This window comes from Anoplophora glabripennis, unplaced genomic scaffold (genome assembly GCF_000390285.2).
Source record: "Anoplophora glabripennis isolate ALB-LARVAE unplaced genomic scaffold, Agla_2.0 scaffold107, whole genome shotgun sequence".
In the NCBI taxonomy this organism is placed as follows: domain Eukaryota; kingdom Metazoa; phylum Arthropoda; class Insecta; order Coleoptera; family Cerambycidae; genus Anoplophora; species Anoplophora glabripennis.
Genome location: NW_019416230.1, coordinates 298,999 through 312,002, shown reverse-complemented (window position 1 = coordinate 312,002; position 13,004 = coordinate 298,999). Strand labels below are relative to the sequence as shown.

Below are 13,004 nucleotides of genomic sequence, written 5' to 3'. Positions count from 1 at the left end.
TAAGTTCACAACGTATTACACGAAGTAGAACAAAGATGACTTGAAAATGGCAAGTGTGATCTTGCCGAAACGTCGTCCAGAACACGATTCTATCCAGAATCAAGAAAACCATACGCGGAGAGGAACCCGGAAACATCTTGACAACATATATATATATCAAAAAATGGCAATTAAATAAACAAGCAGTTACTTGATCGTTTTTAGTTATGTTTTTAGTAGGAATACTGCAACGAAACTAATCAATTACATGCATTAACCTTTTGATACCCATTTAAATGTAATTATAGTTGCTATGGGGAAACATAATAACATAATAAACACATTTCTATAAATCATACTATAATTTGTTTTGAATTCCATCTTGTTCAAATTTATGTAATTATCGTGGTGATAGCTGCTATAGCCGAGATATGTGTCGCCTATTTATATAAAAATATATTAATTTTTCACCACAAAATAAAGTTCTTTTAATAAGGATGGACGTAAACAGAACGCGGTTTTATAGATCCTGAAGAGTCTACCGTTGAAAAACAAAATAATTTCGAGTGTTAGGTTTCTTTGAAGTTGCCGGAAGTCGGCATAAATCGCTACCTACTGAATTTGAAAGGAGAAACAAAGATGCTGACAGAGTTAAATGCGTTTCAAGTTTTCATCTGGAATAATTTCTTAATTCCAGAAAACAGACGATCTTTTATTTTAGTTAATAAAATCGTTTATACTTTAGACAAAATAAGAAAGATTGGTGAAAAAATGTATTCTTCAATGTACGTATTTTGACTGGAATATCAATCAATCCCCAGACGTAAAGACACGTCGAATAGAAAAAAAAATAGAAATTTTTTTGTTACATTATATTGAACTAGCGGCCCGTCCCGGCTTCGCCCGAGTTGACATTTATTTTAAACATTTTGGGATATAAAAAATATAGCCTATGTTACTCAGGGATAATGTAGCATTCTAATGGTGAAAGAATTATCGAAATCCGTCCAGTAGTTTTTGAGTTTTTTCGTAACAAACATACATACAAAAATACAAATCTTTCCTCTTTATAATATTTTTTCTTTTGTTAAAATTTGAGGTATGTAAGTGGGTATTTATTAGATAAAAGATAGCGAACACTTCTGTGGCTGTAAGTGCTTTAAACTACTTAATAGTTTTTTTCAATCACCATTCTTTTGTAAGTACCTATTTGTTTAAACATAAATCAGGTTTTTATCTAAGTTAATAGAATTTAGCATTTATTTGGTCAACATGATGAGAAATAAAAAAATAATAGTAAGGTATTTATTGATGTAAATAAAATGTATTTAATGCGAATTAAGGATGTTATCTATGAAATCCAGGGAGGCCGTGATTTTGTGATAAACATTCGGGTAAGTTGTATTGGCTGTTCCACAAGCGATTGTGATGAACGAATCTATGCCCACCTGCTTGCCTTCCACCAAGAGCGGTGAGCCTGAATCCCCCTAAAATCATAAAAGTACTTCGTACTTATTAAAGTGTAAGAAAAAATGGATTTTTAATTACAGTACAGATACATAAAATGCTAAGAAATGAGATATATGCAAAGAAAATTTACATAACAAGCTCCTCCAACGGGTGCTCCAATGCAAACGTGTTTAGTTATATCAAAATCCCGTCCGCAAATCGAATCTGAGTAGATTTCAACGGCCAGTTTTTGAAGAACGGATGATGTGTGCCCATTATTCTACAAAAACCAATTAGTTTTCATGATTTCAGCAGTTTTTAACTGCATCATTTAGCGGTAAGATTTAATGAAGGAAATACTCTTACCCATAATCTACCCCATCCAATGATAACTCCTTGATGTTCGACACTCGTACTGAAATCTCTGTACAACGTAACAGGTTGCCAAGGGTAGTCAGTTGACAGTGGTTCCGCTAGCTGGAATTTTACCACAACAAATAAAATGTAATCGAAACATTCCTTAAAGATGAAGATAATAAGATTGGTTACATATGTGACATAAAATTACTACAAAGTCAATAATGAGTTTAGTCCTAACTTTTCCATAAGCTCAACCTTAGTTTTAATGTCATTCCTATTTTACTTAATTTACACGAATTTGGTCCAATTTTAAGAACTGGCTAACCAATTGCAGACAAAAAAATAGTAACTTTCAATACAAGGTCAGGTCTCAAAATCTCTTTAGTTAGCACTAAGACTAGATTAGGATTTTTATAAACAAACATATTGAAACGTGTTGCTTAACCTGTTAGGACAAAGACTGGAGCTAAGTTAAGTTTAAGAAAGGGCTAAACATGTTTATAAATTCGACATAAGTAGTATTCTTCTTTAATCAAGTTTATGTTGTTGTAGACCTGAGGGAGACAAACCCTAAAACAAAATAATCGCGGCAATATCTTTAGCTGGATATGCGGGATCGAGCGGGTTTATCGCTCTTTACCCTATTCATCGCCGAAGAGGTAGGCGCTTTCGTCGTCATCCCGGATTACTTTATACAGGGTGATTTATTAACAATGGGAAAATTGAAAGCTGAAGATACTACACGTGAAATGGTGACCATTGGCGCAAACATGCCTTATCCGAAAATTGATAGTTTCGGAAATATAGGGTGTTGAAAGTTAAAATTTTAAATCGTTTTCTTGCGATTATTCTGAAAATATGTAGGTTAGGAACTTGAAAATTTGTGAAACTACGTTTTTTTAGGCGACAAATAAGATGCGTGTTGTAATTTCAGCATTGCTCATAGAGGGCGCCACTTACGACCAATTTTACCGAAAATTTAGTTAATAACTTTTTACCCTGTATGTCTAACATGAAACTAGATTCAAAACCTGAAAAAGCAATAATTTTTCCATTAATTGTTTATTCTTGTTTTATTTCGGTATCTCGATCCGTTTTCGAGAAAAATCGATTTAACGAACACTATGTTTTGATAATACGAGAAATTAAAAGCGAAACAAACCAAGTGTTTCTTCGTGTTATTACAACAATTAACAATAAAACAAATAAAATACGTAATTATGATTTAAAGTAATTGTTCGAAGAATCCACCGTTGACACTGATACACTTTACACGTTTTCTGAGAGATCTTCGAGTTTGAAACAACATATTGGGATTGCGTCTGACTTCGTTGGCAGCGATTTGTATTCTTTGCCACAACTCTTCACACGAGCCAATAGATTCTTTGTAAACTATATCTTTCATTCGAGACCAAATAGAAAAATCAAGAGGATTGAAGTCCGGACTTCTGGATGGCCAAGCAAAAATGCTTACATGGCCAATCCAGCGATTTGGAAAAACTGCATCTAAATATGCACGCACTGGCCAAGAAAAATGCGGTGGAGCTCCGTCGTGCATGAACCACATGTCTCTTCTTAAATAAAGTGGAACTTCTTCAAGCCGTGGAAGCATTTTTACTTGGCCACCCAGAAGTCCGGACTTCAATCCTCTTCATTTTTCTATTTGGAAGAATCTATTGGTTCGTGTGAAGAGTTGTGGCAAAGAATACAAATCGCTGCCAACGAAGTCAAACGCAATCCCAATATGTTGTTTCAAACTCGAAGATCTCTCAGAAAACGTTGTGTAAAGTGTGTAAATGTCAACGGTGGATTCTTCGAACACTGACTTTAAATCATTATTACGAATTTCATTTGTTTTATTGTTAATTGTTGTAATAACACGAAGAAACACTTGGTTTGTTTCGCTTTTAATTTCTCGTATTATCAAAACATAGTGTTCGTTAAATCGATTTTTCTCGAAAACGGATCGAGATACCGAAATGAAACAAGAATACACAATTAATGGAAAAATGATTGCTCTTTCAGGTTTTGAATCAAGTTTCATGTTAGACATACAGGGTAAAAAGTTATTAACTAATTTTTCGGTAAAATTGTTCGTAAGTTCCCAACCTACATATTTTCAAAATAATCGCAAAAAACCGATTTAAAATTTTAACTTTCAACACCCTGTATTTCCGAAACTCTCAACTTTCGGATAAGGCATGTTTGCGTCAATGGTCACCATTTCAAGTGTAATATCTTCAGCTTTCGACTTTCCCATTGTTAATGAATCACCCTGTATAGGAATATCTCGAAGGAAATTATTTGTCATAGCATTCTTTACTTGACTATACAATAATTTGGTAACCTTCACCGTGTTTCCTACGGTGAACTAAATAAAAGGAAATTTCACTCTTACCACTAAAACAGCAGAGTCATTTTTCTGATCATCATTGCAGACAATTTTGGCAACTTGCACACTTCTTTCAGAAGTTTCTGATATGTAGATCGATCCATACTGGATGGAATAGAGATTGGGGTCTAGAAGCCTAAAATAAATAGCAATAAATCTTCAAATAGTACATAATTTGCTACCAATTATTACTCATCGGGCGCACAAACGCAATGGATAGCAGTCAGCACGTGTGTCTCATCGAGAATTGTACCTCCACATATATGTCTCGCATTCTCTCTCACAGAAACCTGAAATATCGAAATCAAATTTAATTGCAAATGCTTTTGAGTATAAACACCGCTCAAAAACATAATACACAAAATAAAATTAATATGCATCTGTTTATGTCAGTACCTAAACATTTAAAATCAGAAAAGTAATAAGGAAAATCACGACAACACTTACTGCAAATGGGAAGTCTCCTTCTTCAACGTCCGTACCATTGACAATTCTTACGTCGACAGCTAAAAATTCAATCCAGATATTATATTTTCACAATTTAATGTAAAGTACTACTACTAAGTCTTACCGTACGAAAAACTAAAAAGTACTGTAAGCACCACCAAAGTCAACATTTTTAGTCCAACTAAAAGTGTAGGTACGTGTGGAGTTGGGATCACTATTTATATCTTTTTGTATCTATACATACCCGCTAATTTAAACTTCATCTACAAGTTGTAGTATCCGCTTTACAGTCGAGTGCCTCTCAAACGATTATATCGATCAGCGGTGCATATTGATTAGATATACCCACAAAATGAACAAATCCTTAAAAATAATATATATTTATATCCATGTTACAAAATATGTCCACTTTTCCAATACCTATCTACTACATCATTTAGAAATTAATTTTGCTGTATGATGATGAACTTATGGAATACAAAGGTATAAAATGGTCACTGGAAACATTGATAAATTAAAAATTGAGGCGTCTTATCATCAATTACTCATGATGTAAAAAGTTCAAGAGTATATCTAAACGACAGGATTTTGTTAATTACTTAAATTAAGATTATAATTTCCATTGTATTCAATATTTTTTATTGTTTTGAAGTATTAAACAGAAACGGGATAAGAATCGAAATTTGCCAAGCATACGTCATTCTTCTGCAAATTAATTTATTAAAATAGATATAAAGTAGTTCCCAATGTACACGTTATTGTAATTGTTTATAAATATGTACCGAACAAAATTTTAGTTGAGGGCAACGCCAGATTCTCGATAGTCGAGATCTTACAAAAGGTCGCTCAGGATTCGAAGCTTCCCCGTTAAAGAGGTGATTGAACGTCAACGTCGTTATATAACCAGAGTAACTGCCGATCCAAATAACTTGTAAACCTATGGTCAATATAGTCAGTACTACAGATATCCGCATGTAACCTATTACTGTTATCACAGACAAAATAGCTATCGCCACAGATCGCTACTGGAATAGGCCAGCAGTTTTAAATTTTTGAATAGACGATAGAGTACACCACCTGCAGAATTTTAGGAAGAATCAAATGCAGCGGCCCGCAATCTTATGTGTATCCCAGCAATACATAAACAACGGTTTGACAATGTTGTCACGTGTACTTATGGGTTTATTTTGTACACATTTTTATCAATGCCTGTTTTTGCGTTACTGTATTTACTTAAATATAGATATTGATACATAGTATATTAAACAACAAGGTTTGAAAACGACTTTTTGCACACGAGCGAGACATATTGGTGGACCGAGCCGAAGGCGAGGTCCACAAGTCGAACGAGTGTGCAAAGAGGTTTTCAAACGAGTTTTTTACGATACTTTTTATACGACTGCAAACAGAAACCACAAAAATCAAATTTTAATTTAAATCGTTTTTATTACTAAAATTGCCAACGCATTAACAAAATAAATTAAATACAACTTTTAATTTAACTCGTTTTTATTAAGAAAATTGCTAACGCATTAACAAAAGAAACTAATATTTAATATTTATGGTAACATTTGAACATTCCTTCAAGGTTACGCTGGGAAAAGCAGTATTATTGTGCACCTTGATTTCGGTAGTAGTCCAGGAAAATTAGACGAAAATAGGGCCGAACCTCGGAATTGCATAAAGAAGGTTCGATTTTGATGGGACAAAGTGCGTTCTCTTCGTAATTGCATGTACATCAAAGTCTACAACGTCTCATGCGGCGCTAATTTGTTTATTTATAAATAATCAATTATTATTAACAAATAATCGTATTTCGGATATTACGTGGGGTGGAAACGGCCAATCTTGATGCGGTAAAGCTCATTCTTCTTCTTATTAGTTGTACTTTAACTGTAAAGGACCCCCACCGATCTTCATTTGTTTATCGGTTTTTATTTGATTGTTATAAACAAATTAGACGTGATATCTGCGGTCGGGAGTAGGACTAGCCGATTTGGACGGGATGAACGTGGTTTTATATAGAAAGTTCAAGACCCTAATGCAGGAAGTGAATTCTCAAAAAGCTGAAGACCATATAGAACATGAATCATTATGAATAAATGTTATCCACTTCTCTTTGATTAAAAATTATCCATTCTAAGTCTTAGTTACAGATTGCACATGTAATTTTTTTATAATGATTAATTAGTAAAAAGAAACAAATGAAGATCATTCAGACCTTAACGGTTTTCGAATATCCCGGATGATGATCAAAGTGACTTATTCCATAAAAATCAGACTTTTCTTGTCCAGCTCACAGATAACAGCCCGAATTTGTATATACAAATGAAAATCAGTCTGCCCTTAGTGGCCCTTAGAGGTTCTGGATCACCTTGTAATCCAAGTACGAGAAGAGCGTCGATTACGGCGTGAAAATCCCCCTCTCCCAGTCCGATTGCCTAATTTGCTCTTAATGATCGAATAAAAATCAATAAACAAATGAACATCGATGGGAGTCTCCCAAAGTTAAGGTACAACTAATCAGAAGAAGAATGGGCTCTAACGCATCAAAATTGGCCTTTTGTAATCCACGTAATATCCGAAATACGCTAATTTTTTTTAATAATAATTGATTATTAATAAATAAACAAATTAGCGCCTCATGAAACGTTGTAGACTTTGACCTACATACAATTACGAATAGAACGCACTTTGTCTCATCAAAATCGAACCTTCTTTATCCAATTCCGAGGTGAAATGCTAATTTTCCTGGACTATAGGTAATAGAGAATATTTTTGGTGTCGTGTTTTTAGTGCAGTTTTTCAGCGAGCGGTCGTTGTTTTCTTGTTGTATTCCAGTAGACGATCGTTGTTCTGGTTCTGTGGCAGCAGAAGAAGCAAACTTCCATTTTATTTCTCAAACAGTCATCAACGTAGCCTTCGGCAAATGTACTGGATTTCCACCCTCCATGGCGTTTGAGGGCAAGCAGATTTGAGCCAGAATTGTCTAAAATTGTGGCCGATAAACGCCGAAAACCATGTCCCGTATATCTTTCTGGGTTCTCTAGCATCAAAAACTTGGCGATTTCCCTAGCCATGTTTCCAATTTTGTTGATGCCAACGTTTTGGCTTGAACATTTTCCGTTTTGATAGTTTAAAAAAAACCTGCCTGTCTTCAGATTAGGAGGACGAAGAGCACAGTACTTTTTTAAGATAGTGTAAAGGTTTCCTGTAATTGTAAAACACCTTGGTACCTTTGTTTTTGTATTCTTCAGTTTAATCAGCATAGCACTGCCGAAATCTTTGGTGTCTTCTATTTTGAGATAACATAATTCCTCCCTTCGACATGCCCCAGATAGTCCAACTGCCACCACCGCCTTGATAAGTAAATATTTGTCGTCTGATGCTTTCGTCAAAAACCGGCAAAAATCATCTTCTGTGAGGATTTGGGACTTCTTTGGGACGTAGTTTTCGGATTTTCGTTTGATTAGCGCTTGCAACTTTTTATAGCTTCCAAGATCTATGTTGTGATTGGCACTTAACGTTGACTTGAGCATCGAAAAAATCGTCCACAACGTCGAAGATTTATATTTCTTAGATAGTTCTTCAAAATACACCATTACTGCGTTTTCTGAGAAAGTTTGGACATTTTTGGCTAGTCGCCAGTCCATAAATCGGCTTAACTCAGCTTCATACCTGCTTCTGGATTTTGTGGGCAGCAGTTCCGAACATATTTCGCTTGCTTTCTGTAAAATCTCTTCAGAATCACACATTTTCACACCCAAACTTCGGGAATTCAACAATTTTTGAAGTATCTAATCAACAAAATAAAGGAGCCGTGACGGTTGCTATGAAACTCAGACAACTTGAAACATTGCATAATTTGGGTGACAACATCAAACAAAAATCACAATCTGGAGACGTGTGTGCAAAGATGGCATAACCGTGTGCAAAATGTTTAGCACACGGCGTGTGCAAAATACCGTTTTCAGAGCGTCGTATAAAAAATATTTTAAAGAATGAACGAATAGGTACCTATGTAGTCAACATAGACGATCGGATATTCTGCAGCGGTTATTTAATCATAATTTGGTTAATTAGCTACTATTTTAATTTTTGGTCTTGAAATACTGCAGAAAATATATTTACAAATAAACAAAATTCGTAATAATATTTTAAACAGCTTGTTAATATACATTTTTTAATATTTGATGAGAAATTTATTTATGTACAAGGTGAATTATTAGTACGTCGCGGAATGTAGGTACAGGATTTTTGTTTGTATTTTGACATCCACTTATAGGTTTAATAAAAGACTAGCTGCCCGTCCCGGCTTCGCACGGGTGGACATTTATTTTAAACATTTTGGGATATAAAAAATACAGCCTATGTTACTCAGGGATAATGTAGCATTGTAATGGTGAAAAAATTATCGAAATGCGTCCAGTAGTTTTTGAGTTTATTCGTAACAAATATACATACATACAAAAATACAAATCTTTCCTCTTTATAATATTAGTATAGATTCCGTTTGGAGTATTGTTCTTCTACATCTGTATTATTATTATATTGTTTATATTTTAAGTTGTTTATATTTTATTGTTGCTTTTGTTGTGTAAAACAAGTGTTTAGTCACTTATTGCCTGCTTATTTATTCACTGTCATTCTTGTTGCTGTGTTTTATTTTGTGTAAAATTATTTGTGTGTGAATAAATTAATTATTATTATTATATTATTGCTGCCTATCTCTTGGGTAAGAACATGAATCTATATTAAAATACACATCATGTCATGTGTATTGTACGTATGTGTATAAAGTAGTAGCAGTTATCATTGTTGCTCCGCTACAGACATTTTTATATCTGTTCCATCAAAAGGGACAGCAAATGAAATTCCTGTAACAATGACAACGAATTTATTTAAACGTTGAATATTCTTTTCTGTGCTTTTCAGTAGACAATTGTACGTACGTCGTATTTAAATTAAGATATCTGACACACTTAAATGAATGTTAGGTACAATGTAACGTCTGCAAATGTTCGCTTGGGAAACAATACACGTGATTATCCAATATTTCAATTTGAAATACATAAAGACGTTTTTCAAGAAGAATTTGTGTATTGGATAGGATGTTTTCTCCTGTCCTAGTCATAATTTCTCGCATTAAACAGCACAAAACATTGAAGCAATTTTGTGAGATTGCTGCTGATAGTCCAGAAACATCAATTCCATACCGTGGTCAAGAATTTCGAGAAACTCTTTATACAAAGTGCAATTGACTAAAGAACTGAAGCTTATTGACCACGTGGAGCGAACCATTGAATGGGTTATAGAACAAGTGGAAGCTGATTTCTCAAACAAGGCGATGAGGCTCATTTTCATCTTGATTGCTTCGTTAATCGACAAAATTGTCGCATTTGGGGTTCAGAAAATCAAAGAGTGATTGTTGAGAAACTAATGTATCAACAACGTGTCACTGTTTGGTGAGGGCTGGAGGCATCATCGGACCATTCTTCTTCGAAAATGCGGCTGGTCAGGCAATAACACTTAATGGTGCTTGCTATCGCGACATGATAATCCAGTTTTTTGTTCATAAATTGCAATATAAGGATGCAGACGACATGTGTTTCCAATATGATGCTGCCAAATGTCATACAGCCCGAGAAACAATTCAATAACTGCACGAGTGGTGGCGTAACTTAACGTATTGGTGACCAGAATTGGCCTACCAGATTACACGATTTAACGCCATTGGACTTTTTTCTTTGGGTTTTTTGAAGTCTAAAGTTTATGCCAACAAGCTCACGACCACCTACTCCTTGAATGAGTAAATTGAACGCTGAAAATTGAGCCAGACTAAAGAGTGTGTACCTTTTATTTGGAGTATAAAGGAAGGTCTTGATCCATGAGAATCATTCTTAGCAAACAACATTTGACACTCTGTTCAGACCCATGTATTACCATGTATTTTTTCCGCTGAATCCGAATCTGCCTTCAGATTTGGCCGAACGGGTCTGAGTTTTCGGGAAAATTAAAAACACAGGTCAAAATTCACAAAAAACGTCATCGACGAAAGTTATAAAAAATCAAATTATTCTACCAGCTCACTAGACGTATGATTTTTCACTTATTTAATTCCAATTTATCATCATAGAGTCAGACAAGCTGGTCCAATTTCATTCAAAAACTCAAAATAGATCAAAAACTTTCATTTCAACACGAATTATGCCATTTTCATGGCATAATTCGTGTTGCAGAGTTCTGAATCCATCTTTTTATCCACCCACCCATTTATGAATTCATATATCTCTCTATCCAGTCGTTCATACATGAATACGTATATTTATTCATCCATCTGTACCACCTATAAAACCCACCCATCCACCCATCTATCCATCTACTTTTTGTACTGAGAGATGAGATAACAGCCTAGAAGATTGAAAATGCAATAGAACTTGTAGAATACTCTACTTTCTAAACAAAAGAAAACGATATCTACAAATCATTCTTATTTTTGTTGCTATAACGTGTTCTCTTTTCTTCAAGGAATCTATGCAAAGGGTTACGCTTTCGTTTAGTCTCTATTTTTCGTTTTTATTTTTAACAATCAACAAAAATCGGCCATCTTGTTTTCATCCCATCTTCCTTGATATCGCTGTTCTATAACCTTCTTATCCTGATGAAATGGTTCGTCTTGTTCTTCGCTATAATCTCCAAGATTTTCAGGAAACCAATCCAGATGGGAATGAAGGAAGTGCAACTTGTAGTTCATCAAACATCCCAGATCTTGGAAATCTTTTATCATTTTTGATACAATTTCTTCGTATTCAGGACTCTTGGTGTTTCCTAAAAAATCACTACAGGTTTGAAACTAGTCCAAGCACTCTTATCTTCTCAACGCTACTCATTGTAGTGATGAATGTTGCATCCTTGAACAATGTCCGAATCTGAGGTCCATCGAATACACCTTCTTTCAGAAATATTCGGAAATATTCGCCCTATATACCTATATAGGTGGATGGATAAAAATATGGATCCAGAACTCTGCAACACGAATTATGCCATGGAAATGGCGTTTTTAAGCATTTTGATCTATTTTCTGTTTTTGAATGAAATTGAACCAGCTTGTCTTACTCTATGACGACAAATTGGGATTAAACGAGTGAAAAATCATACGTCTAGTGAGCTGGTAGTATAATTTGATTTTTTATAACTTTTGTCGATCGTAAATGACGTTTTTTGTGAATTTCGACCTGTTTTTTGAATTTTCCCGAAAACTCAGACCCGTTGGGCCAAATCTGAAGGCAGATTCGGATTTAGCGGAAAAAAATACTTGAAAATACAAGGGTCTGAATACCAGATCCGATCCTTTTTTCTTGTGGGGCTGTGTAATTAATGATTTTATAATGAGCATGTATTTATTACTACAATATAGTTATTCCAATTTTTCCTTTTTACTTTTGATTTAATTGTTTTTATGTACGCTTAATATCTTTTCATAAAAAACACTAATTTTATTTTCGATCCAAAATTTTCCCTGTTTAAATTCATATTAGCATCTATTGTCTCTCTCTGTTTAGTATGATTAATTGTTTTATTTATTNTTATCCACCCACCCATTTATGAATTCATACATCTTTCTATCCAGTCGTTCATACATGAATACGCATATTTATTCATCCATTTGTACCACCTATAAAACCCACCCATCCACCCATCTATCCATCTACTTTTTGTACTGAGAGATGAGATAACAGCCTAGAAGATTGAGAATGCAATAAAACTTGTAGAATACTCTACTTTCTAAACAAAAGAAAACGATATCTACAGATCATTCTTATTTTTGTTGTTATAACGTGTTCTCTTTTCTTCAAAGGATCTATGCAAAGGGTTACGCTTTCGTTTAGTCTCACTATTTTTCGTTTATATTTTTAACAATCAACAAAAATCGACCATCATGTTTTCATCCCATTTTCCTTCATATCGCTGTTCTATAACCTTCATATCCTGATGAAATCGTTCGTCTTTTTCTTCGCTATAATCTCCAAGATTTTTAGGAAACCAATCCAGATGTGAATGAAGGAAGTGAAACTTGTAGTTCATCAAACATTCCTGATCTTGGAAGTATTTTATCAATTTTGATACAATTTCTTCGTATTTAAGACTCTTGGTGTTTCCTAACAAATTTATCGCTACAGTTTTGAAACTAGTCCAAGTACTATTCTAAACGCTAATCATTGTAGTGATGAATAATGATTTTATAATGAGCATGTGTTTATTACTACAATATAGTAATTCCAGTTTTTCCCTTTTACTTTTAATTTAATTGTTTTTATGTACCAATGGAATCTTTTCATAAAAGACACTGATTTTATTTTCGATCCAAAATTTTCCC

At 34.1% G+C, this 13,004-nt stretch overlaps 1 protein-coding gene across 1 annotated transcript; it reads right to left on the bottom strand.

Annotated features, from left to right (window-relative positions):
* Positions 1 to 1,270: 1,270 nt before the first annotated feature.
* On the bottom strand, positions 1,271 to 4,864 carry LOC108904744 (chymotrypsin-1-like). The gene is made up of 7 exons (XM_018707414.1): positions 4,752 to 4,864; positions 4,628 to 4,686; positions 4,373 to 4,470; positions 4,187 to 4,316; positions 1,795 to 1,905; positions 1,580 to 1,708; positions 1,271 to 1,466 (listed from the first exon to the last, which is right to left on the bottom strand). The coding sequence occupies exons 1-7, from the start codon at positions 4,795 to 4,797 to the stop codon at positions 1,308 to 1,310; spliced, it is 732 nt and encodes a 243-aa protein (XP_018562930.1). The 5' UTR covers positions 4,798 to 4,864; the 3' UTR covers positions 1,271 to 1,307.
* Positions 4,865 to 13,004: the final 8,140 nt, after the last annotated feature.

Coding starts and splice junctions, on each gene's coding strand:
- LOC108904744 (XM_018707414.1), bottom strand. CDS start 4,797: ATGTTGACTTTGGTGGTGCTTACAGTACTTTTTAGTTTTTCGTACG. Junction 1,906..4,186: donor ATGACTCTGCTGTTTTAGTG/GTAAGAGTGAAA, acceptor GTAAAATTCCAG/CTAGCGGAACCACTGTCAAC. Junction 1,709..1,794: donor TTGGATGGGGTAGATTATGG/GTAAGAGTATTT, acceptor TGGTTTTTGTAG/AATAATGGGCACACATCATC.